General features: G+C 43.2%; 1 protein-coding gene across 1 annotated transcript in view; it reads right to left on the minus strand.

Annotated features, from left to right (window-relative positions):
• The window catches only part of LOC110504535 (protocadherin Fat 2), a 78,715-nt gene that overhangs the window by 11,419 nt on the left and 40,624 nt on the right, over positions 1-26,672 (minus strand). Inside the window, exons 17-24 of the mRNA XM_036969560.1 lie at positions 23,074-23,463; positions 19,137-19,348; positions 17,953-18,090; positions 17,579-17,722; positions 10,623-10,820; positions 9,443-10,283; positions 8,607-8,770; positions 1,640-2,144 (exon numbers count right to left, since the gene is read on the minus strand). Coding sequence (XP_036825455.1) covers positions 1,640-2,144; positions 8,607-8,770; positions 9,443-10,283; positions 10,623-10,820; positions 17,579-17,722; positions 17,953-18,090; positions 19,137-19,348; positions 23,074-23,463 — 2,592 coding nt within the window. The remainder of the gene's footprint in view (positions 1-1,639; positions 2,145-8,606; positions 8,771-9,442; positions 10,284-10,622; positions 10,821-17,578; positions 17,723-17,952; positions 18,091-19,136; positions 19,349-23,073; positions 23,464-26,672) is intronic.

Consider the following 26,672-nt stretch of genomic DNA (forward strand, 5'->3'; position numbering starts at 1 on the left):
AACTTCCCTGTAGAACATTTATAATAATACTCTATAGACAATAGGACACCTCCAATCTGTTCAAACATTGTAGTTTGTTCAACATTGTATTCTCATATTGGTGACTGAATTTCCACCCTCGCAGAGTTTTACCTGATCTGATGTTGTTGAAGGGATGATAGATAATGTACCTTAAGTATACTGTAGGTACATCTCAGAACAAATATCAAATAACTACATCTCAAAACCTGTAGGCTGCTACGTGTTGTTCCCATTCTACAGCATTGTATTAATGTGTTACGTGTTGTTCCTATTACACAGCATTTTATTACTGTGTTACGTGTTGTTCCCATTACACAGCATTGTATTAATGTGTTACGTGTTGTTCCCATTACACAGCATTGTATTAATGTGTTACGTGTTGTTCCCATTACACAGCATTTTATTAATGTGTTACGTGTTGTTCCCATTACACAGCATATTATTAATGTGTTACGTGTTGTTCCTATTACACAGCATTTTATTACTGTGTTACGTGTTGTTCCCATTACACAGCATTGTATTAATGTGTTACGTGTTGTTCCCATTACACAGCATTGTATTAATGTGTTACGTGTTGTTCCCATTACACAGCATTGTATTAATGTGTTACGTGTTGTTCCCATTACACAGCATTGTATTAATGTGTTACGTGTTGTTCCCATTACACAGCATTGTATTAATGTGTTACGTGTTGTTCCCATTACACAGCATTTTATTAATGTGTTACGTGTTGTTCCCATTACACAGCATTTTATTAATGTGTTACGTGTTGTTCCCATTACACAGCATTTTATTAATGTGTTACGTGTTGTTCCCATTACACAGCATTTTATTAATGTGTTACGTGTTGTTCCCATTACACAGCATTTTATTACTGTGTTACGTGTTGTTCCCATTACACAGCATTGTATTAATGTGTTACGTGTTGTTCCCATTACACAGCATTTTATTAATGTGTTACGTGTTGTTCCCATTACACAGCATTGTATTAATGTGTTACGTGTTGTTCCCATTACACAGCATTTTATTAATGTGTTACGTGTTGTTCCCATTACACAGCATTTTATTAATGTGTTACGTGTTGTTCCCATTACACAGCATATTATTAATGTGTTACGTGTTGTTCCCATTACACAGCATTTTATTAATGTGTTACGTGTTGTTGCCATTACACAGCATTTTATTAATGTGTTATGTGTTGTTCCCATTACACAGCATTTTATTAATGTGTTATGTGTTGTTCCCAATACACAGCATATTATTCACAGCCCGTTGTTTGCCTTCATAGCCACCTCACCAAGCGGAGAGAATAGATTATGGTTTCACAGAGCCACAACATATCACAATGACAAATATCACAATAACATTTTAAAACATTTGAGAAAATTTTCTCTACAAATGTCCTCTCTCTCACCCTCACCCTATACTATATGATTACATGCCTATATCACGTGATGCCTTCATTACCGCACATATCATGAGTTGCTAACACGGTTAACTTAACCCTGAACCTGACCTTGAATGAGGTGGGTAGAGGCTGACAGTGTGCTATGTGTGTTGTTTTTAGAGGTTGACACTATTGGGGAGTGATATATTATGTCAAGGTTAAGAAACTGACCTCCATTTGATTCCTCCTCACAGGTTCCTGCATTCAGACAGGGGTTACTGTCACAGCTGTTGATCCTGACCTGGTTGACACAGCACTGGTAGACCCCAAACACCCTCCTCCTCCCAGGCCCATTCCACTCCTTATTCTCTTCTGTCCTGATGGGCTCCCCATTCAGCTCCATAGCCTCCAGGCAGCCCACCAAGCCATGTGCTTGGGTCTGGGCCCTGGCCTGGGTCTCTGTAGAGGTGGTGGTGGTGGTGGTGGGAGAAGAACCAGGACCAGGGGGACCAGCGAGGATCAGAGCCCCATGGGGCTGCATCAGATGGCAGGGTTCAGAGAGGACGACCTGGGATGAGTGAATGTGGTCCAGGGTGAGTCTGAGGATGGTGCCGTTGACCTCCAGAAGGACGTGGTGCCACCGCCCGTCTGACACCACTGGGGCTGTGTGGATACGCAGGGAACCCGGGAGCGTGTTGCCACAGAGGTACATGAACCTCAACTCTCCACCCAACAGCTGTAGAAGATAATAGAACACTGTTCATATACAGGCTGGTACAACTATCCATCGTCTGCAGATAATATAACAGTGCTCACTGTTCGTAAACGTTTATTCCTCCGAGTTCCCACCAGTCTGAAGTAGAGACAGTGGACTAGAACACAACACATCAATGTAGTTTTTTTTCTTCTTCAAGTTAAAGGTTTATTAAGTTTTCTTGTTTTTCAATCAACCAACAAAACACATTCCACATTCACAGATGTGACAGGTTTAAAAAAATAAAAAATTCAAATATATAATAATAATTATAATAATAAAAATAAAATTTAAAAAATAAATAATAATAATGTTTTTCTTTTGCGTACACACATACATACACATACGTACACATACACATACATACATTCACACGCATACACACACACATATCCTACATAGCTACACGTACTCACACAGAACAATAAATAATAAATAATAAATAATAAACATATAAAACTTGCAGCAGCACTATCAAGGTTCTTATTGGCTATTTCTAGCCTTCGCTGAGACGACGAGCCAATCATTAGTTTTTAGATTTTACAGCACCTTACGCAACATTTATCTGCTCGTTTCCCTAATCATCCCGTTCACTCCGTCCAGTATGAAATACAGTTGAATAGTGGAGACCAGAGTCTATCAAACTTGGGCTGTCTCTTGTGGAGGTTATAAGTGAGCTTTTCAAGAGGGAGAAAGTCAACAATCTGGTCAATCCACATTTTAAATGTAGGAGGGGTATTAGAGGCCCACAATAGAAGAATACATTTCTTAGCAAAGTATGTAATAGTCATAAGCAAATTTTCTCTGTCAGGATCAAGAATAAAGTCCTGCTGGGCATTAAGAAGATAGATACACGGGGTCATATCAAACTGTACATCTAGTATTTGGCAATCTCTCTACAGCTCCAAAATACATGCATATAGGTTCCACTTTCAGAGGTAGATCCTTTACAGTTAGGAGACATATCTGTTTTCATTCTATGGAGTCTTTTGCAAGTTCAAATCCCCGAGCTGACAAGGTACAAATCTGTCGTTCTGCCCCTGAACAGGCAGTTAACCCACTGTTCCTAGGCCGTCATTGAAAATAAGAATTTGTTCTTAACTGACTTGCCTAGTTAAATAAAGGTAAAATTAAATTAAAATAAATAAATAGTCAGACCAAGGTCTTTTTCCCAGATTATTTTTAAAGGAGTAGAGGAGGAGCCTCCTTTCTCAGAAAGGAGTCTATAGATATAAGATATTTTGCCTTTAATGGATTGTGCTGTGACAAGAAGGGTTTCAACTTCATTCAACTGAGTATTTGAATATATAAAAAAAAAATAATGGGATCTTGGCACATTGAATTCACTGCAGAGCTCTTGAAAGGATTTCAGTGTAGTGGTTTTCTGATGAAATAGGTCTGAAAAGGTCCTGATTCCTAGAGTATGCCAAAGATCAAAGTTGGCATCCCTCAGAGCTTTTGGCAGGTCTGGGTTGCCTACTATAGGCAAGTGAGAACATATTTGGGAGGAAATGCCCAGGTATTTCTTACAGTCCCTCCACGCTAGTAGGGTGCTGTAAATCACAAAGGTTTTGGCTATGTTGCCCACTCCACTAAAGTTATTAATGAATATAATTGAGCTTAAGGGCAAGGAACCACAGGATTGGGCTTCTATCTGAATCCACGTTGACTCTTGTCTGTTTGTGATCCATGTTAGCATGTTGCGGATTTGGGCAGACGAGTAGTACAATTGAAGGGAGGGTAGGGAAAGACCACCCTTAGATTCAGGTTTCGATAGAGTGGAGAACTTGATCCTAGGTTTTTTATTGCCCCATATAAAGTTGGTGATTCTTTGGTTAGTTGTTTTGAAAAAGGAAACTGGGAGATAGCATGGGAGCATCTGAAATAAATAGTTAAGTCTAGGGAGGATGTTCATACGGATGACATTAATTCTTCCGACTAAGCTAATTGGGAAGGAGATCCAGGTTTGGAGATCGTTCTTGATTCGATCCATGAGTGGAAGATAATTTTCCTTGAAAAGGCTATTCAGATCTGGTGCTACGAAGATCTCGAGGTATTGAAACCCCTGTGTTTTCCATTGGAAAGGACATGGTGTCTTCATAGAGCTTGTGAGTGTAATATTGAGAGGGCAGACAGTGGATTTGTTCAAATTGATCTTATAACCTGAAAACTTGCCATACTGAGCAATTGTGTCTAAAATGGGAGGGATTTCTCAGGGTTGGATATGAAGAGCAAGACATCATCCGCGTAAAGCGAAATCTTGTGCTGCAGGCCGCCTGCCGAAATACCCATAATACTTGGATTGCTCCTTAATCAATGTAGTTTTGGCAGATCATTAGTTTAAACTGGAAATAATAGAGGTTCCGTTCCAACCTGACATTATTGCCATCTCAGCCATTCCAACCTGACATTATCGCCATCTCAGCCATTCCAACCTGACATTATTGCCATCTCAGCCATTCCAACCTGACATTATTGCCATCTCAGCCATTCCAACCTGACATTACTGCCATCTCAGCCATTCCAACCCGACATTATTGCCATCTCAGCCATTCCAACCCGACATTATCGCCATCTCAGCCATTCCAACCTGACATTATTGCCATCTCAGCCGTTCCAACCTGACATTATTGCCATCTCAGCCGTTCCAACCTGACATTATTGCCATCTCAGCCATTCCAACCCGACATTATTGCCATCTCAGCCGTTCCAACCTGACATTATCGCCATCTCAGCCATTCCAACCTGACATTATTGCCATCTCAGCCGTTCCAACCTGACATTATTGCCATCTCAGCCATTCCAACCCGACATTATCGCCATCTCCAACCCAACATTATCAGGTCAATTTTGCTCCAGAGAAGTAGCTAATTTTTCCCTCATTGGTGCAAATTCTAGCTTAGTTTCTAACTCTCGTTAGCTAGCTATCAAGCTAGCCAGGTTTCCTTAGCAGGTTGTACTCAGCCCACAGCCCTTGAGGCTTGTACCACAGATTGTCCCAGGAGTGTGACTGTTTGAATCCCTGCTGTTTGTTGCTGTTTCCATCTGCCCTGCAACCTGCTGTGTCTGGAAATGCGGAGGTGACAGCACTGCCTACATTGCTACCATAACAAAGACCAAAGCTGGTGGGAGTACTGTTGAGGACAGTCGTGTCTCTCTATCACAGGTGAAGGATCTTTAAATCAAACAAAAAAGTTCTACAAGCAGTTGTTACAACAAAAAGAATATCACTTCAAGTGTTTTATCCAAATACTGGTGGATTCAACTAATAAAATAATGGACAACCTGACCAGAGAGGTTCAGGACCTGAAGAACAGTTTACAGTTTCCTAGGGTCAGAAGACTTTAATCAGGAGAACAGCAAGATGACAGCAAAACTACTTGAGAGAGGACATCATTTCTGTATGTGAATCCATGATAACCATGACAGAGAAATCCGATTATCTCAGGGGAAAATCAAGGCGGAACACAACATTGTTGTGGACGGTAAATCAGATGAGACCTGGATTGAGTCTGAGGACAAAGTGAGGGAAATTATCTCGGAAAAGCTAAAGATGGGACTGGAATCCCACCACCGGTCCAGGTGACAGGCCCCAAATCGATCGTGGACAAGTTCCTGAGGTTCAAGTACAAGATAACTGTTCTGGAAAGACCCAAGAATTTTAGAATTAGTCAAAGAGGACTATCCTGAAGCTGTGCACCAGAAGAGGAAAGAACTGATCCCAGCCATGAAAGCTGCCAGAGAGTGTGGGGATATTGATTACATCCGCTATGACAGGCTCATTGTCCACCCTCCCTCCCAAAACCCTGGAGGGATGAGAGAGCCAAGCCTAGCTTCAACATCGTAGCACATACTTACACACACCAACTGATTGATGGACTGCTGAATAATGGGGTTTTTCTTGCTTTGTTTGTTCTTTTCCTAATGGGTTTTTTACCAGGGCCCTATGGGGTAGTGCACTACTAGCTCCCCTAATGGGGTAGTGCACTACTAGCTCCCCTAATGGGGTAGTGCACTACTTTTTACCAGAGCCCTAATGGGGTAGTACACTACTAGCTCCCCTATTGGGGTAGTAGACTACTTTTTACCAGAGCCCTAATGGGTTAGTGCACTACTTTTTACCAGAGCCCTAATAGGGTAGTGGACTACTTTTTACCAGAGCCCTAATAGGGTAGTGCAATACTTTTTACCAGAGCCCTAATGGGGTAGTGCACTACTAGCTCCCCTAATGGGGTAGTACACTACTAGATCCCCTGACGGGGTAGTACACTACTAGCTTCCCTAATGGGGTAGTGCACTACTAGATCCCCTAATGGGGTAGTACACTACTAGATCCCCTGACGGGGTAGTACACTACTAGCTTCCCTAATGGGGTAGTGCACTACTAGATCCCCTAATGGGGTAGTACACTACTAGATCCCCTAATGGGGTAGTGCACTACTAGCTCCCCTAATGGGGTAGTGCACTACTAGCTCCCCTAATGGGGCACTACACTACTAGTGTAGTGAGATGATTATGATCAGAGGGTGTCCTGTACAGCCACTGTGACTAGTAGCATTAAGACTATCTGCTTCTTTACAGTGTCTATCTAGCATGCTTCTCCTTCTCCTTCTCTATCATGCTTCTCCTTCTCCTTCTCTAGCATGCTTCTCCTTCTCTAGCATGCTTCTGCTTCTCCTTCTCTAGCATTCTTCTCCTTCTCCTTCTCTAGCATTCTTCTCCTTCTCCTTCTCTAGCATGCTTCTCCTTCTCCTTCTCTAGCATGCTTCTCCTTCTCCTTCTCTAGCATGCTTCTCCTTCTCCTTCTCTAGCATGCTTCTCCTTCTCCTTCTCTAGCATGCTTCTCCTTCTCTAGCGTGCTTCTCCTACTCCTTCTCTAGCATGCTTCTCCTTCTCCTTCTCTAGCATGCTTCTCCTACTCCTTCTCTAGCATGCTTCTCCTTCTCCTTCTCTAGCATGCTTCTCCTTCTCCTTCTCTAGCATGCTTCTCCTACTCCTTCTCCTTGATAATAATAGATCTAATCTCTCACTATTGTTAAAGGCTACAGTGGTTTTATGTGACAAGTCACCCTTTCTTCTTTCTCCACAGGCTTGTCACAGGCGCTTTTGTTCAAATGGGAAAAATCTATTCCATTTCAAAGGTAATTTACTTGAAAGATGTGGAATACATGAAAAAGATTTAGCCGGTGATCGGTGAGTAGGTCCTAAACTTAATTTCCATTTCAGAAGTTTCTGAAGGATGTATGTGCCTGCTGCTCCCATTTTCCTTTAGGTCAGAATATTGATGAGATTTGGGAATTGATAAGAATTTGTACAAGGTGCTGTGAAGCCTAACTCTCAGGGGAAACACATTAATCGTGTCGTATCTTCTGATGAAGTCGGTGTGAAGTAAAAGGGGAGGAAAGAAACTGAAAATAAATTCTTGACAAACCATGTTTAGCAATTCCTTTTGAAGCAATTTTCTTAGAATCAAAAGGCCCCGATGTTCCAGGAATGTAAAACCCAGAAATAGGCCTAAGCATGGAAAAAAAGTGAATGCTACTTTTGATGTTTCAAGAGTGAACAAATGTAATATTCTATCTATATGTATTCAATGCCACACAAATGAAGAGAAATCCATTGGGAGTGTGTTGCATGCGTGTCAGGAAGTTTTATCTGAGCACTGAGAATTCTTTATCCCTCTCTTCAAAATACACAATCATTTAATATTCCCTTTAAACTTTGTGGCTAACCTACATCAGCACAAAACTGACTCTAGCTCAACATTCCAAACCCCAGCAAGAATTAGCCGATGTACTGGAGCTTTTTTTTTAATGTCTTGCCAACACTTAAATTTAAATTCCAGAAGTGTCTGAAGAATGTGTTGGTCCTTTTAAAAAAAAAAAAAATGTTTAACTCAGAGTATTGAGTTTGTCAATACTGAAAACAGATCTGGGACCAGGCTATGAAAGAAAATGATAGAAATGGGGACATGAAGATAGAGACAGTCTTTACCACAACATGGTTGGATCAGTTAAAAAGTCCCATTGATCAACTGACACAGACAAAGCCAGCAGAGGGACTAATATGATAAGAGATCAGTATGGTTTGACCCTGGAATCCACTCGGAAATGTTTTGTTCTGGATAAACCCAGCCCTCTGATATGCAATCAGGCATTTTTAGATTAGGGCATATGTAAACTGCTACAGGACAGGGGACGGGGACGGGGGACGGGGACGGGGGCTGCCAAGGAAAAGGAATATGTTGCTTTTATGATCTCTGATAACAATGCAGTGTATTATCATAGTATGTTTGATACTGTGATGCAATGATGTAAAATGGGCTATAGATCAAATGGACCTGATTGGATGAGACACGAGAGATTATAAAAAAAGCAAATAACGATGTGTGTTTTTTCATCTCCAATAATAATGAGATACATTATTTACATTACTTTACATTACCTTCAAGCTCCCCCAGTTGGTTGCATTGGTATTCATGACAACGCCTTGTTGCTGGAAGGTCTTGATGCGCAGAGAGAGACGGAAGTTCTGACTCTCCTCCTCCTCCTCCTCAGTCTGATACAGGTATTTCAGATAGCCCGTCCCGTCAAAACTCACTGCAGACTCTGAAGTTGAAAAAAAAACGGTGCAAATGTTAAATATGATTTGTAGAACATGTCTAACTAACATGTAGGCCTAATATTCAAAGCACTTATTTTGGATGACGATCCGGCCGTCAAATTAGGAATAGTCACTCAAATTTGTTCTCATAATCAAATCTCCTTGATTGAAACAGACAAAAAAAAACAAATTCCCCTCATGTATTATATTTCAGTCTCAGATCTTCCATGTCGCTTTCCTAGAGACATTTGGTTTGTTGAGGCTCTGGGTTTAGCTAAAATAGTCTAAATAAAGAGGCGATAACCTCAATGGAAATACGTCTGCCAGACAGACAACAGTAACTAAGAAGACCCACGACAACAAGATAATCACTAGTACTATGCTGGTGGCTCCTAGCTGCCATCTGCACCCAGATAATCCCCATAGGAATGTGAAGTGAGTTAGATCATGAAGGGGGTGACTTCAGGCTCCTACTGTGATCATAGAGAAGGTAGGAGACTATTTGACTGATAGGGTTCAAACCCAGGGTCTACTGTGTGTTAAAAGTACCCGTTAGCCCACTAAACCAAAGCCTAGGCATTGACTTGTAGAGCTAATGCAATTGTTCACGTCTCAGGCACATCTCACACAAGTTACACCTACCGTTGCAAAGCCAGATACGCTCCCAGTACACCTACCGTTGCAGGGGCAGACACTCTCCCAGGTGTGTTGTGGGGTGATGAAGCCGGCCCTGGCTGTGGCGTAGTGGCTCAGCCTCTCCCCTCTCATCTGGACTGAGTTCCTGCATCCTCTAGGAGGGCATTCTGTCCCTAGACACCCATTGTGATGCACCCTGAGAACACTCAGTCCCAACGAGTCTTCTATGTCAGCGATGATCCCTGCCAGCCGGTTGGTTGGTAACGGTTCTACAATTCCACCATGTGGCCTCCATAGCAGCAGAACCTCCAGGACCAGGGAGTTGGGTTGCTGCTGTAGGCTCACCAGGTGGAGGTCTTGCCTGGTTATACCCAGGGCCGTGCTGAGGCTCCTCTGGAGACCTCTCCAGAGGTCCCCCAGGAACTCCTCTGGGGAAAGCCCAGCCAGCTGCAGAGTGAGCCCAGCGTCCAAGGCCTGTTGTGTGGGTTTCCATACATGGACCTTCACCCCGGCCCACACGCTGAACTTCCCATCGGAGACGCTGACATTGAGGGAGTAGAGACCAGGTTTCAAGTCTTCGTCGGCCCAAATCTTCCCATCCACCAGGTCCACAGAGAACCTGGAGAGGCCTCCAGAGGGGTCTGAGCTCAGACCTAGGTCTCCCCCATCGGGAGACTCCGAGATCAGCTTGTAGTTTAGGATGTCGTGCAGGTCCTGGTCGGAGGCATGGAGCTTGCCTATGACTCGGTTGGAGAAAGTGTCTCCTGTGGTGGTGATGAAGACTTCCAGGGGCATCACAGAAGGAGGGTACTTGCTCTGCTCAGTGACGTTGATCTTCACCACGCAGATGGAGGAGAGAGGAGGGTGTCCGCTGTCTGTCACCTGAGGCAAGGACATGAATAGAAACATACATTATCAAATGTCCGTATCTGCTAGTACTGTGTAGGTATAAAGTTTGACTCCATTTTAACATCCCAAATAACCAGTGGGCATTGTATAGACGTCAGCAGATTACAACCAGGTAAATATGTTTTTATGTTTCAGCATCACTGTGTCTTCTTCACCCATAACAAGGAACAGTGATGACGAAATGTTTGTTTGTTTTTTTGTTGTTACCCAATAAATGACTGGGATGTTTTCCATATGGAATGTGCAACTATAGTTCCAAAGTTTATTCACCGTTAGTCAGCACCTCTTTTTTTTATGAGGAAAAATCGTTACCTGTATTTTCAGAAGGTGCTGTGGCTTGGTCTTCTTCTTCAGAGGGACAGAGATGGACAACAGACCTCCCTGGTCTACGTGGAAGCGGCGGTCCTCGTTCCCAGACGCGATGTGGAATGTGAAGGGAGGTCCATTCTGAGGGGTGTCTCTGTCTGTGACCACCAGCTGGAGGATGCTGCTACCGATGGCCTCGCCCTCCTGACAAGGAACATACGGTACCATCGTTAGTTAAGTAGTCATAGAAACTAGGTCAAGCCTTCCATAGCACCTTGTTCCACAAGGGTCTAAAACAAGACAGCGCCTAATGATTTTACTACAACAACAAAAAACGTGCTGATTGCGATCTCATCTCGAAGAGGGGAAAAATGTCAAAAGTTTCCAGTGACTGCCCGGAAGTTTCCACCTGCCCCGAATGCCACAGTACTTGGCTGAGGTGCTTGAAAGCAGACAAGCTCATACCACAGTGTGTACTGTGCGATGTGCTACAATTTGTCACAACAAGCCACACACATCTAGCCTTCTCCTCAGGCCGCTCCATTTCAGCTGGAACGGGTCCTTGAAACAGAGTGCCGTGTTTTGGTAGAGATATGGGAAGGAGGATGAAGGCCAGCGATGAAGATACGTCTTGTTGACGCCAGCCTGGCGTGTTGATTAAATACGGCATTGTCCGGATGGATAGACTTATATTTGCGTCTCACACCGTTGCCGTGGCAATCTCTGGGAAAGAGACGTTACCACGGAAGTGTTGGGGTCACCGACGACAGGAAATGTTTGGATTATTTCAGGAGTTCATAAAGAACTATGACATACTGTATGTTTCATTGTTACTGTTAGGTGCTATGGAGTTACTGTTACAAAGACACTGTGTTATTCTATTTTGTCGGGACGTCGGTCCATTCAAAAAGGAGCGACGCAGATGTGGGCTCCTACTATTTAAATAGAAGTTGATTAGAATCTGAATGTGTTGTTCCTGCCTATTGTTTTTACTGGCAAAGTGCTACGAAATGTCACTTCAGGTTGGTGGTGACTTCCTGCATGAATTTGGTTAAAAGGCAAATTAATTTGCTCATATTTTCACACCTGTGTGTATGAGACGATGTGTAACCACGATATCTTATTTAGTAGTTGAGGGTCACTTACTCTGAGTTATTCTGTAATGTATAATGTATTTCATGTACACTGTAATCGTTTGAGTGTTAATTCTTTCATAACTCATTTAACCTTTATTTAACTAGGCAAGTCAGTTAAGAACAACTTCTTATTTTCAATGACGGCCTAGGAACAGTGGGTTAACTGCCTGTTCAGGGGCAGAACGACAGATTTGTACCTTGTCAGCTCAGGGGTTTGAACTTGCAAACCTTTCAGTTACTAGTCCAACACTCTAACCACTAGGCTACCCTGTCGCCTCTACACTCTAACCACTAGGCTACCCTGTCGCCTCTACACTCTAACCACTAGGCTACCCTGCCACCTCTACACTCTAACCACTAGGCTACCCTGCCACCTCTACACTCTAACCACTAGGCTACCCTGCCACCTCTACACTCTAACCACTAGGCTACCCTGCCACCTCTACACTCTAACCACTAGGCTACCCTGCCACCTCTACACTCTAACCACTAGGCTACCCTGTCGCCTCTACACTCTAACCACGAGGCTACCCTGTCGCCTCTACACTCTAACCACTAGGCTACCCTGCCACCTCTACACTCTAACCACTAGGCTACCCTGTCGCCTCTACACTCTAACCACGAGGCTACCCTGTCGCCTCTACACTCTAACCACTAGGCTACCCTGCCACCTCTACACTCTAACCACTAGGCTACACTGCCACCTCTACACTCTAACCACTAGGCTACCCTGCCACCCATCCTATTAGTTGAATTGAGTAAATGTATTCCTTGTTTTACAGAGTAATTCTTTGATTGCACATTGTGCTCATCATTTTGTAGGTATATTGGTAGTCGTTATTCACACTGTACACACAGCATATGCTTGGGTTCCAACTTGAAATCTCTGATCTGCTTGCCTCAATAAATGTAAAGCTAGTACATTGGGTCACCAGGGTTAGCTATTTGTATCTCAAATCGAATAACATTTTATTTGTCACCGTGTGCCGAATACAACAGGTGTAGACTTTTACCGTGAAATGCTTAGTTACGAGCGTTTTAACCAGCAACACAGAGTTTTTAAAAAAGTACGAAAAAACAAGTCTCTTAATAATGGCATAACCGTACAAGAAAGGCACATGTTCAATAGAGTCACACTACTAGGTGGTGATGGAAGAAAGGCACATGTTCAATAGAGTCACACTACTAGGTGGTGATGGAAGAAAGGCACATGTTCAATAGAGTCACACTACTAGGTGGTGATGGAAGAAAGGCACATGTTCAATAGAGTCACACTACTAGGTGGTGATGGAAGAAAGGCACATGTTCAATAGAGTCACACTACTAGGTGGTGATGGAAGAAAGGCACATGTTCAATAGAGTCACACTACTAGGTGGTGATGGAAGAAAGGCACATGTTCAATAGAGTCACACTACTAGGTGGTGATGGAAGAAAGGCACATGTTCAATAGAGTCACACTACTAGGTGGTGATGGAAGAAAGGCACATGTTCAATAGAGTCACACTACTAGGTGGTGATGGAAGAAAGGCACATGTTCAATAGAGTCACACTACTAGGTGGTGATGGAAGAAAGGCACATGTTCAATAGAGTCACACTACTAGGTGGTGATGGAAGAAAGGCACATGTTCAATAGAGTCACACTACTAGGTGGTGATGGAAGAAAGGCTTTGAATAGAACCACAGGGCCTGTTGAGTTTAGTCACATAATAATGGAGTCAGATTGATGAAAATAGTTGATTATATTCAACATAATTTCTACATAATGGTACATTTTCACCAAATACAGGTTCAAATACTATTTAAAATCTGAAATAGGTTGAACTTTGCTCTAGTCTGCCTGGAGTGCAAGATAATGCGTGTTTCCAGTTGAATCCATTAAGCCAGGTAAACTCAATCAATCCCAGATGAAGTATTTTAAAGGATTTTGAACCCTGGTCTGAAAGAGTCTGAAAGAGGATGGACACACAGAGTGGAGGTAGATGGTGAGTATAGTCAGCCTCCGTAGACACACAGAGTGGAGGTAGATGGTGTGTATAGTCAGCCTCCGCAGACACACAGAGTGGAGATAAATGGTGTGTATAGTCAGCCTCCGTAGACACACAGAGTGGAGGTAAATGGTGTGTATAGTCAGCCTCCGTAGACACACAGAGTGGAGGTAGATGGTGTGTATAGTCAGTCTCTGTAGACACACAGAGTGGAGGTAGATGGTGTGTATAGTCAGCCTCTGTAGACACACAGAGTGGAGGTAGATGGTGTGTATAGTCAGCCTCCGTAGACACACAGAGTGGAGGTAGATGGTGTGTATAGTCAGCCTCCGTAGACACACAGAGTGGAGGTAGATGGTGTGTATAGTCAGCCTCCGTAGACACACAGAGTGGAGGTAGATGGTGTGTATAGTCAGCCTCCACAGACACACAGGGTGGAGGTAAATGGTGAGTATAGTCAGCCTCCGTAGACACACAGAGTGGAGGTAAATGGTGTGTATAGTCAGCCTCCGTAGACACACAGAGTGGAGGTAGATGGTGTGTATAGTCAGCCTCCGTAGACACACAGAGTGGAGGTAAATGGTGTGTATAGTCAGCCTCCGTAGACACACAGAGTGGAGGTAAATGGTGTGTATAGTCAGCCTCCGTAGACACACAGAGTGGAGGTAGATGGTGTGTATAGTCAGCCTCCGTAGACACACAGAGTGGAGGTAGATGGTGTGTATAGTCAGCCTCAGTAGACACACAGAGTGGAGGTAGATGGTGTGTATAGTCAGCCTCCACAGACACACAGAGTGGAGGTAGATGGTGTGTATAGTCAGCCTCCGTAGACACACAGAGTGGAGGTAGATGGTGTGTATAGTCAGCCTCCGTAGACACACAGAGTGGAGGTAGATGGTGTGTATAGTCAGCCTCCGTAGACACACAGAGTGGAGGTAGATGGTGTGTATAGTCAGTCTCTGTAGACACACAGAGTGGAGGTAGATGGTGTGTATAGTCAGTCTCTGTAGACACACTAAGTGGAGGTAGATGGTGTGTATAGTCAGCCTCCGTAGACACACAGAGTGGAGGTAGATGGTGTGTATAGTCAGCCTCCACAGACACACAGAGTGGAGGTAGATGGTGTGTATAGTCAGCCTCCGTAGACACACAGAGTGGAGGTAGATGGTGTGTATAGTCAGCCTCCGTAGACACACAGAGTGGAGGTAGATGGTGTGTATAGTCAGCCTCCACAGACACACAGGGTGGAGGTAAATGGTGAGTATAGTCAGCCTCCGTAGACACACAGAGTGGAGGTAAATGGTGTGTATAGTCAGCCTCCGTAGACACACAGAGTGGAGGTAGATGGTGTGTATAGTCAGCCTCCGTAGACACACAGAGTGGAGGTAAATGGTGTGTATAGTCAGCCTCCGTAGACACACAGAGTGGAGGTAAATGGTGTGTATAGTCAGCCTCCGTAGACACACAGAGTGGAGGTAGATGGTGTGTATAGTCAGCCTCCGTAGACACACAGAGTGGAGGTAGATGGTGTGTATAGTCAGCCTCAGTAGACACACAGAGTGGAGGTAGATGGTGTGTATAGTCAGCCTCCACAGACACACAGAGTGGAGGTAGATGGTGTGTATAGTCAGCCTCCGTAGACACACAGAGTGGAGGTAGATGGTGTGTATAGTCAGCCTCCGTAGACACACAGAGTGGAGGTAGATGGTGTGTATAGTCAGCCTCCGTAGACACACAGAGTGGAGGTAGATGGTGTGTATAGTCAGTCTCTGTAGACACACAGAGTGGAGGTAGATGGTGTGTATAGTCAGTCTCTGTAGACACACTAAGTGGAGGTAGATGGTGTGTATAGTCAGCCTCCGTAGACACACAGAGTGGAGGTAGATGGTGTGTATAGTCAGCCTCCACAGACACACAGAGTGGAGGTAGATGGTGAGTATAGTCAGCCTCCACAGACACACAGAGTGGAGGTAAATGGTGAGTATAGTCAGCCTCCGTAGACACACAGAGTGGAGGTAAATGGTGTGTATAGTCAGCCTCCGTAGACACACAGAGTGGAGGTAGATGGTGTGTATAGTCAGCCTCCGTAGACACACAGAGTGGAGGTAGATGGTGTGTATAGTCAGCCTCCGTAGACACACAGAGTGGAGGTAGATGGTGTGTATAGTCAGCCTCCACAGACACACAGAGTGGAGGTAGATGGTGTGTATAGTCAGCCTCCGTAGACACACAGAGTGGAGGTAGATGGTGTGTATAGTCAGCCTCCGTAGACACACAGAGTGGAGGTAGATGGTGTGTATAGTCAGCCTCCACAGACACACAGAGTGGAGGTAGATGGTGTGTACAGTCAGCCGGAGGGGAAAAGCATAGAGTTGATTTCATACTGTAGCTGAATTAAACACGTGTTGACGAGAGTCCACAAAGTAAAGTCACACACCCTCCGTTTGAGGTGGCTGGAAAACAGCCACAGCAACGGGTGTGGCTGAAATAGCCAAATGGGTTTTATACACCTGTCAGCAACACCTGACAACCATCCTTCAACCACTTATCCTCTCTTAAATGGAATCCCACCGAGAGGCAGCAATGACATACAAGTAACGTTGCTACGTTACTAATAAGAAAGTGTGTGTAACGTGGTGGAAGTCAATGAGTAGTTGTAGGACAGCAGGTCTAATTTACAAACTAATGATCAATACTGTCTCTGCACTTTCCACACCGGATGCTAACTGATAGCCTAGCCCATTGTCTATTCCTGGTCGGTGAAACTCTCTTTAGTTTCAACGGTTATGAAAGCCTATGTGGCTAATGATGCTAACTGATAGCCTAGCCCATTGTCTATTCCTGGTCGGTGAAACGCTCTTTAGTTTCAACGGTTGTGAAAGCCTATGTGGCTAATGATGCTAACTGATAGCCTAGCCCAGTGTCTATTCCTGGTCGGTGAAACTCTCTTTGGTTTCAACGGTTGTGAAAGCCTATGTGGCTAATGATGCTAACTGATAGCCTAGCCCAGTGTCTATTCCTAGTCGGTGAAACACTCTTTAGTTTCAACGGTTGTGAAAGCCTATGTGGCTAATGATGCTAACTGATAGCCTAGCCCATTGTCTATTCCTGGTCGGTGAAACTCTCTTTAGTTTCAACGGTTGTGAAAGCCTATGTGGCTAATGTAACCCACGCACCATCTAATCCTCAAACGTCTTGTGAATGTACTATTGTATTGCCTGTGTTGAGTACAGAAGTTCATATATAATGACCTGTGGAGACTCAACCTCAATAACGGTGTTGTATCCCGTTATACCTTCCCTCTATAGCGTATCTCTTAACTACCTCATTATCTCGTAAAACATTTTAAATCATTATTTGTAGTATTGAGTTAATTGGGTTCTTGAGGTCTCAGATCTTGACGACGTTTCTGAATGACAACATGGTAATTGACTGTTGATTAAGATTGTGGTTATAGGATTAACGGTTAATGATGACTACTGATGAAGTTAATTCAAGGGTCTCTCTATATCCAACCCTTAATGGTGCCCCTGGCATAAACAAATTCATCAAATATAATACATCAGATCAATTCATTATTTCAGTAATTAATCAATAGATGGCACACGCCTGATTGGTTCTTCAGCTATCAACCATTCCACTCCTGCCTGCCTGGTGTGTAGAAGCAGCCGGGGATGGTCGGCTGTTTGGATGCTGATCGTGTAGATGGAGAGAGAGGGAAACTGTGTGTGTGTGTGTGTGTGTGTGTGTGTGTGTGTGTGTGTGTGTGTGTGTGTGTGTGTGTGTGTGTGTGTGTGTGTGCGTGTGTGTGAAAAGGGAAAGTGGCCTGTGTTGGGTACCTGAAGGACCAGGTTGTGTTTAATCTGGGAGAAGACAGGTGGGTTGTCGTTGACATCGGACACGGTCAAGGTCACTTGGACCGCGGTAGACAGAGGAGGGTCTCCCTCATCGGCTGCTTGGACCGTCAGAGAGTAGTGAGTGATCTGGGACAGGGAGAGAGACCAGTTAGATACAGGGTATCAGGGTTCTACGACTTTCTTGACTTCTTTCTCTTAGCTTTCTCTTAGCTTTCTCTTAGCTCCTAGGAGAGCAAAGGGCTTCAACAGTTCATCTCCAGGGAACCCTGTTCTGAGTAGTTTTTTTCAACTTTATTCCAGGTGATCCCTTCCCCATATAAAGGCACAAACTACCCCCCCCCCACACTCCTCCTCACCTCCTCTCTGTCCAGCGTAGCCCTGACTATGATCTCTCCACTGCGAGGGTCGATGCTGAACTGCCCCTGAGGGTCTCCACTGGAGATGGAATAGTGGATGAGGTTGTTCAACGGCCCATCCAGGTCGATGGCTGTCACCTTGGAGTGGGAGAAGGGTGGGAAAGGGGGAGAAGAGAGGAGAGATAAGAGGGAGAGAAGAGGGGGTTGAGAGAAGAGGGGGTTGAGAGGAGAGGGGGTAGAGAGGAGAAGGGGTTGAGGGAAGAGGGGGTAGAGAGGACAGGGGGTTGAGGGAAGAGGGGGTAGAGAGGAGAGGGGGTTGAGAGAAGAGGGGGTTGGGAGGAGAGGGGGTTGAGAGAAGAGGGGGTAGAGAGGAGAGGGGGTTGAGAGAAGAGGGGGTTGAGATGAGAGTGGGTTGAGAGAAGAGGGGGTTGAGAGGAGAGGGGGTTGGGAGGAGAGGGGGTTGAGAGAAGAGGGGGTAGAGAGAAGAGGGGGTTGAGAGAAGGGGGGATGAGAGGAGAGGGGGTTGAGAGAAGAGGGGGTTGAGAGGAGAGGGGGTTGAGAGGAGAGGGGGTTGAGAGGAGAGGGGGATGAGAGGAGAGGGGGTTGAGAGGAGAGGGGGTTGAGAGGAGAGGGGGTTGAGAGGAGAGCGGGATGAGAGGAGAGGGGATTGAGAGGAGAGGGGATTGAGAGGAGAGGGGGTTGAGAGAAGAGGGGGATGAGAGGAGAGGGGGTAGAGAGGAGAGGAGGTTGGGAGGAGAGGGGGTTGAGAGGAGAGGGGGATGAGAGGAGAGGGGGTAGAGAGGAGAGGAGGTTGAGAGGAGAGGGGGTTGAGAGGAGAGGGCGTAGAGAGGAGAGGGGGTAGAGAGAAGAGGGAGTTGAGAGGAGAGGGGGTAGAGAGGAGAGGGGGTAGAGAGAAGAGGGAGTTGAGAGGAGAGGGGGTTGAGAGGAGAGGAACATTGAACTGAGCTTCTTGGCTCTTATTGACACCAAATGAAATGACAGTCGTATTATTATTATCTCAACCAAACTGCAGTGTTTTATAAGTACTCAGATGTGTTTCTATCCAAATGCCAAATTCAAATTCAAAACAACTTTATTTGTCCCCTCGGGGAAATGACTTGAGCACATTGAATTGTGTACTACAATCACTGGTTTCTGAAGTGACAGTTGAGAGGGATAACTACCTGCATCACCACATCGCCAGGCGACAGGTCCTCTGAGACGTCAGCACTGTAGTCTCGCTGTCCGAACACGGGCGTGTTGTCATTGACATCCGTGATGTTGATAATCACCATGGTGATGTCGCTCAGAGTCGACTTGCCTCTCGTCCCCTCCAATGACAGGTAGTATTCACGACACCGCTCAAAGTCTAAAGAGCCATTCACAGCCAGAACACCTGAAAAACACACAACACAAACTCTATTCATTTAACTGACAGCTGTGTTTTAACTTGGTCTTGTGCACACTGACACAGTCCTGGGTTGACGTGTGGGTTTTCAGTATATGTTCTAAGCCTTCAAAAACAATAGGACAAATTACAGCGATTTACAAAGATCACCACAGTGACAATATATTCAATTCATCTTGTGGTGCTCTTTAATTAAAAACTAAAATGCTGACATGTTTCCACCTGGTGTTTTTTTTTGACAGCGCTCTTTCAATCTCTCACGCCCCCCTCTCTCTCTCTCTCCCCCCTCTCCTTCACTTCCCCCCTCTCTCTCACCCCCCCTCTCTTAATCTCCCACTCCTCCCTCCTCTCCCTCACTTCCCTCTCTTTCTCCATCTCCTTCCTTCCTTCCTTCCATCTCTTTATCTCTATCTCTATCTCTCCGCATTTAAATGGGGCAGAGAGAGAGAGAGTTCCTGGGTTCCTGGGCCGTCTGCCAGTCTGGTTTACACACTTCATAAACACAAGACAAGATGACAACATAACAACAGACATAACTGCCACCTGCATTCCTCTTACAACCAAACCAGGTTTCAACATGTGCAATTATATCAAACAGGTACAATTCTCTGTTTGCTGAGCTAGTTAAAGACTTCTAGAGCTGACCCTTGTTCAACAGAATAGCTAGGATATTGTCCTTCATCTGTGATCAGTAAATAAGGCTGGTAAAGACCTGTATTTGTTGAGACAGACAGACAGACAGACAGACAGACAGACAGACAGACAGACAGGCAGACAGACAGACAGGCAGGCAGGCAGGCAGGCAGGCAGGCAGGCAGGCAGGCAGGCAGGCAGGCAGAGGGATTGGGGTAGTTACCGGACCCCTCAGTGCTATTTGCCTTTTTCTTAATTTTTTGGGTATAATTTTTTAAAACAATACAAAACATCCATAGACAAATGGCAACATACAGACGCTCACCAACATCCACAACATCACCCCTGCCCAGACCCACCTGCTCACACATCTGTCTTTCTCTCTCTCTGTTTTTCTCTCTCTCATACTCCCTCCCACACACATCTCCAGCGCCCGCATCTCTCTCTGCCACATGACCTCAACCTGCTCCATTTTGTTTCTCTCCGTCGTCCCACGCACTTTCAACATTTAGATAAACTATTTTTCAAACTAAAGAAAACAACCTAATGTACTATTGTCCTACTGCAGGGCTCTGCTCTGAAGTACAACCACAAAGATAATCATGAATTCAAACTCATTCAAACCTCCAAACTTTCTCTTTCATGTGACTAGCTAAGACCAAAGTAAAAAAAGAGAAGAAGATTAAGCTTCCAATGTCTGTCTCCATTGATACAACATATAATACATAACATTAAGCTTCCATGTCTGTCTCCATTGATACAACATATAATACATAACATTAAGCTTCCACGTCTGTCTCCATTGATACAACATATAATACATAACATTAAGCTTCCACGTCTGTCTCCATTGATACAACATATAATACATAACATTAAGCTTCCACGTCTGTCTCCATTGATACAACATATAATACATAACATTAAGCTTCCATGTCTGTCTCCATTGATACAACATATAATACATAACATTAAGCTTCCACGTCTGTCTCCATTGATACAACATATAATACATAACATTAAGCTTCCATGTCCGTCTCCATAGATACAACATATAATACATAACATTAAGCTTCCATGTCTGTCTCCATTGATACAACATATAATACATAACATTAAGCTTCCATGTCTGTCTCCATTGATACAACATATAATACATAACATTAAGCTTCCAATGTCTGTCTCCATTGATACAACATATTATACATAACATTAAGCTTCCACGTCTGTCTCCATTGATACAACATATAATACATAACATTAAGCTTCCACGTCTGTCTCCATTGATACAACATATAATACATAACATTAAGCTTCCATGTCTGTCTCCATTGATACAACATATAATACATAACATTAAGCTTGCATGTCTGTCTCCATTGATACAACATATAATACATAACATTAAGCTTCCATGTCTGTCTCCATTGATACAACATATAATACATAACATTAAGCTTCCACGTCTGTCTCCATTGATACAACATATAATACATAACATTAAGCTTCCATGTCTGTCTCCATTGATACAACATATAATACATAACATTAAGCTTCCACGTCTGTCTCCATTGATACAACATATAATACATAACATTAAGCTTCCACGTCTGTCTCCATTGATACAACATATAATACATAACATTAAGCTTCCACGTCTGTCTCCATTGATACAACATATAATACATAACATTAAGCTTCCACGTCTGTCTCCATAGATACAACATATAATACATAACATTAAGCTTCCATGTCTGTCTCCATAGATACAACATAACTAAAAAAGCCACTTCTTTACTTTGACACATGTAGCAATGATAACAAAACAACTGTGAGGTGCGATAATGGAACTATATACACAAATTGATTAAGTTGCTGACAAGCCCGGAGATTGGTTTTTCACTCAGTCCCAACCAACCTCTATGAGACTCCTTGCCCTGCTACAGGTAGATCAGGCCCTGCTACAGGTAGATCAGGCCCTGCTACAGGTAGATCAGGCCCTGCTACAGGTAGATCAGGCCCTGCTACAGGTAGATCAAACCAGGGAGGATTTGTAATGAATGGGACACCAAGAGAAGTCAGGGAGAAAACAGTAGGTACTTCTCTTGGTGTCTCATTCATTTCAAATCCTCCCTGGTTTGATCTACCTGTAGCAGGGCCTGATCTACCTGATCTACCTACTCTAGGTGCATGTCAGTGCTGGACCAGTCAGTATGATACCGTACTGACTATGTTACACTCCTCCAGAGTAACTGGTTGTTGTACAGTGTATATCAGCAGGACCTTTACAAAATCCATCAAAAGTGCACCGGTAGTGACAATGTACTTTCAATCACTTCTCTGCCTCGCTGTGCAATACTGCTCCGATATCTGACTTCTGAGTGGCAATAGAAAGCAGACTTATCTCTGCCAAAACATTCAAGAAATGGTACTTCATTGCAGTCAGCAGCACGACCAGGTGAATGGGTATTTTCTTTTTCCCTTTAGCGTTGCATCAACCTCATAAGTGGGCTTCTCTGCCTGCTCCCAGTTCTTTCTTGCTGATGTTGGTGTACGTTTCAGGGTTTAAAACAACCGTGTGGTGGGATGATTGCTCTTGGGATGGAACTATACACAACCCGGCTACTGAATGGTTTGACAACTAATACAGAGAGATTGGTTGGCGCTTCATAAATATGTGGATTTGCACAAATGAACTCAAATAAACTTTATGAAACCTTACGGAATCTCATGGAATCTCACAGAACCTTACTGACCCATGGAACTCAAGGAAGTAACGGAACAGAACCTTACTGACCCATGGAACTCAAGGAAGTAACGGAACAGAACCTTACTGACCCATGGAACTCAAGGAAGTAACGGAACAGAACCTTACTGACCCATGGAACTCAAGGAAGTAACGGAACAGAACCTTACTGACCCATGGAACTCAAGGAAGTAACGGAACAGAACCTTACTGACCCATGGAACTCAAGGAAGTAACGGAACAGAACCTTACTGACCCATGGAACTCAAGGAAGTAACGGAACAGAACCTTACTGACCCATGGAACTCAAGGAAGTAACGGAACAGAACCTTACCAGTTGCCGGGTGCAGGTAGAACCTTCCCCCCTCGTTGCCAGAGACGATGGAGTAGACTATGGGTTCCGTCTCGGTCCCGTCTCTAGTGAGGGCAGAGACGCTGATGACCTCTGATCCTACCAAGGTGGATTCTGGGATCTGGGCGGAGTACTCCTGGCTCAGGAACACCGGCTGGTAGTCGCTCAGGTCGACAACGTGCACCGTAACTGTGGCAACGGAGTACAGTTGTCGGGGAAGCCCCCGGTCTGTGGCTTTGACCTTGAGTTCAAAGGTCGACCGTGTGTTTTCAGCCAGCGACCTCTCCAGGCGCAGGATACCGGAGAACTCTTCCAATGAGAAGTGTCCGCTGTTGTCCTCAAGTAAAGAATACTTCACCTCAGAGTTTATACCTGCAGAAGGAGAGGAGAAAATAGGAGTCAGTCTGGTTGTTCTGAGCAGAGACTATTTCATATAGAGACAGGACACTATCTAGCTACTATTATCTCTATGACATTTCACCTCAGAGATCATATCTGCCGGAGGAGAATAGGAATTATCAGTCTGGTTGTTCTGAGCAGAGACTATTTTATATAGAGACAGGACACTATCTAGCTACTATGATCTCTATGACATTTCACCTCAGAGATCATATCTGCCGGAGGAGAATAGGAATTATCAGTCTGGTTGGTTTGGCACGACGAATTTGGGTTTCTTCCAAGGTATGCTAGGAGTTAATGGCCTTACCAAAGCTGTATCAAAACAATATGCATCGTGCAATTATGGAGAACAATAAAATAATAAACATCCACAATAAACGTCCATAATTAACATCCATAATAAACATCTATAACAAACAGCCAAACACCCATAATAAACGGCCATAATAAACAACCATAATAAACAGCCATAATAAACAGCCATAATAAACAATCATAATAAACAGCCATAATAAACACCCATAATAAACGGCCATAATAAACACCCATAATAAACGGCCATAATAAACACCCATAATAAACAGCCATAATAAACACCCATAATAAACGGCCATAATAAACACCCATAATAAACGGCCATAATAAACACCCATAATAAACAGCCATAATAAACACCCATAATAAACAGCCATAATAAACACCCATAATAAACGGCCATAATAAACAACCATAATAAACAGCCATAATAAACAGCCATAATAAACATCCATAATAAACAGCCATAATAAACAGCCATAATAAACAGCCATAATAAACAGCCATAATAAACAACCATAATAAACAGCTATAATAAACAGCCATAATAAACAGCCATAATAAACAACCATAATAAACACCCATAATAAACGGCCATAATAAACACCCATAATAAACAGCCATAATAAACACCCATAATAAACGGCCATAATAAACAACCATAATAAACAGCCATAATAAACAGCCATAATAAACATCCATAATAAACAGCCATAATAAACAGCCATAATAAACAGCCATAATAAACAGCCATAATAAACAACCAAACATCCATAATAAACAGCCATAATAAACATCCATAATAAACAGCCATAATAAACAGCCATAATAAACACCCATAATAAACGGCCATAATAAACAACCATAATAAACAGCCATAATAAACAGCCATAATAAACAACCAAACATCCATAATAAACAGCCATAATAAACATCCATAATAAACAGCCATAATAAACAGCCATAATAAACACCCATAATAAACAACCAAACATCCATAATAAACAGCCATAATAAACATCCATAATAAACAGCCATAATAAACAGCCATAATAAACAACCAAACATCCATAATAAACAGCCATAATAAACATCCATAATAAACAGCCATAATAAACACCCATAATAAACGGCCATAATAAACAACCATAATAAACAGCCATAATAAATGGCCATAATAAACAGCCATAATAAACATCCATAATAAACAGCCATAATAAACAGCCATAATAAACAGCCATAATAAACAGCCATAATAAACAACCAAACATCCATAATAAACAGCCATAATAAACAGCCATAATAAACAGCCATAATAAACAACCATAATAAACAGCCATAATAAACAGCCATAATAAACACCCATAATAAACGGCCATAATAAACAACCATAATAAACAACCATAATAAACAGCCATAATAAACATCCATAATAAACAGCCATAATAAACAGCCATAATAAACACCCATAATAAACGGCCATAATAAACAACCATAATAAACAACCAAACATCCATAATAAACAGCCATAATAAACAGCCATAATAAACAACCAAACATCCATAATAAACAGCCATAATAAACATCCATAATAAACAGCCATAATAAACAGCCATAATAAACAGCCATAATAAACATCCATAATAAACAGCCATAATAAACAGCCATAATAAACATCCATAATAAACAGCCATAATAAACAGCCATAATAAACAACCATAATAAACAACCATAATAAACAACCATAATAAACAGCCATAATAAACATCCATAATAAACAGCCATAATAAACAGCCAAACATCCATAATAAACAGCCATAATAAACATCCATAATAAACAGCCACAGGGTAATACATGATTAGGTATGTGTTTCTACACACCTACAGGAGTGGCCCTGTTCCTCAGGATAATACATGATTAGGTATGTGTTTGAAGGTTAACAATGAGATAAGGCATGGGGGAAGTTTATGCAAGAGGTCTTTATAGACAAAATGAGAGCAATGTATCGATCTAGGAGACTTCAAAGAGGGCCAGCCTACTTTCCGATACAGAATGCATGCGATGTGTCCTGAACCTGCTGCCCGTAATAAAGCATAGTTGTCACGATCGTTTAAAGATGGATTGGACCAAGGTGCCGCACGGTAGGCGTACATTTTGAATGTATTAAATGAACACCAAAAAAACAAGAAAGATAAACGACACGTAAAGTTTTGTAGCGCTAACACAGCAACTATACAAAAACAAGATCCCACAATCCAAGGTGGGAAAAAAGACTGCCTAAGTATGATCGCCAATCAGAGACAACGATAAACAGCTGCCTCTGATTGGGAACCATACCTAGCCAACAAAGAAATAGAAACATAGATTTGCCCACCTAAGTCACACCCTGACCTAACCAAATAGAGAATAAACAAGGCTCTCTAAGGTCAGGGCGTGACAATAGTGCACTGTGATAAACTGCATCCAATGATTTCAGTGTATTGGCAGCTGTATTCATATAGATGGTGTCGCCATTGTCTAAAGCCATCAGGAATGTTGACTGAATTATTTGCTTTCTACTATTTTTACAAAAGACTGGACCTGTTCCTATAGAAGAAGTCTATTTGAATTCTTAATTTCTTAACCAACTCATCAACATGATTTTTGAAAGATAGCTTTTCGGCAATTCAGATGTCCAGATATTTATAAGCGGGGACACGAACAATGCATAAATTAGTGATGCATTTGATGACTCATAACCCGCAGTCTCGGTGGTTATATCCACAGGGCAGGCAGATTTTAGCTCATGAAATATTGTGTGGATGAAGGACTGGTGGGTGGTGGTCAGGAAGTATATCTGAGAACTGTCTCTATGTTATGACTTGGG

The sequence above is a fragment of the Oncorhynchus mykiss genome, chromosome 31 (genome assembly GCF_013265735.2).
Source record: "Oncorhynchus mykiss isolate Arlee chromosome 31, USDA_OmykA_1.1, whole genome shotgun sequence".
In the NCBI taxonomy this organism is placed as follows: Eukaryota; Metazoa; Chordata; class Actinopteri; order Salmoniformes; family Salmonidae; genus Oncorhynchus; species Oncorhynchus mykiss.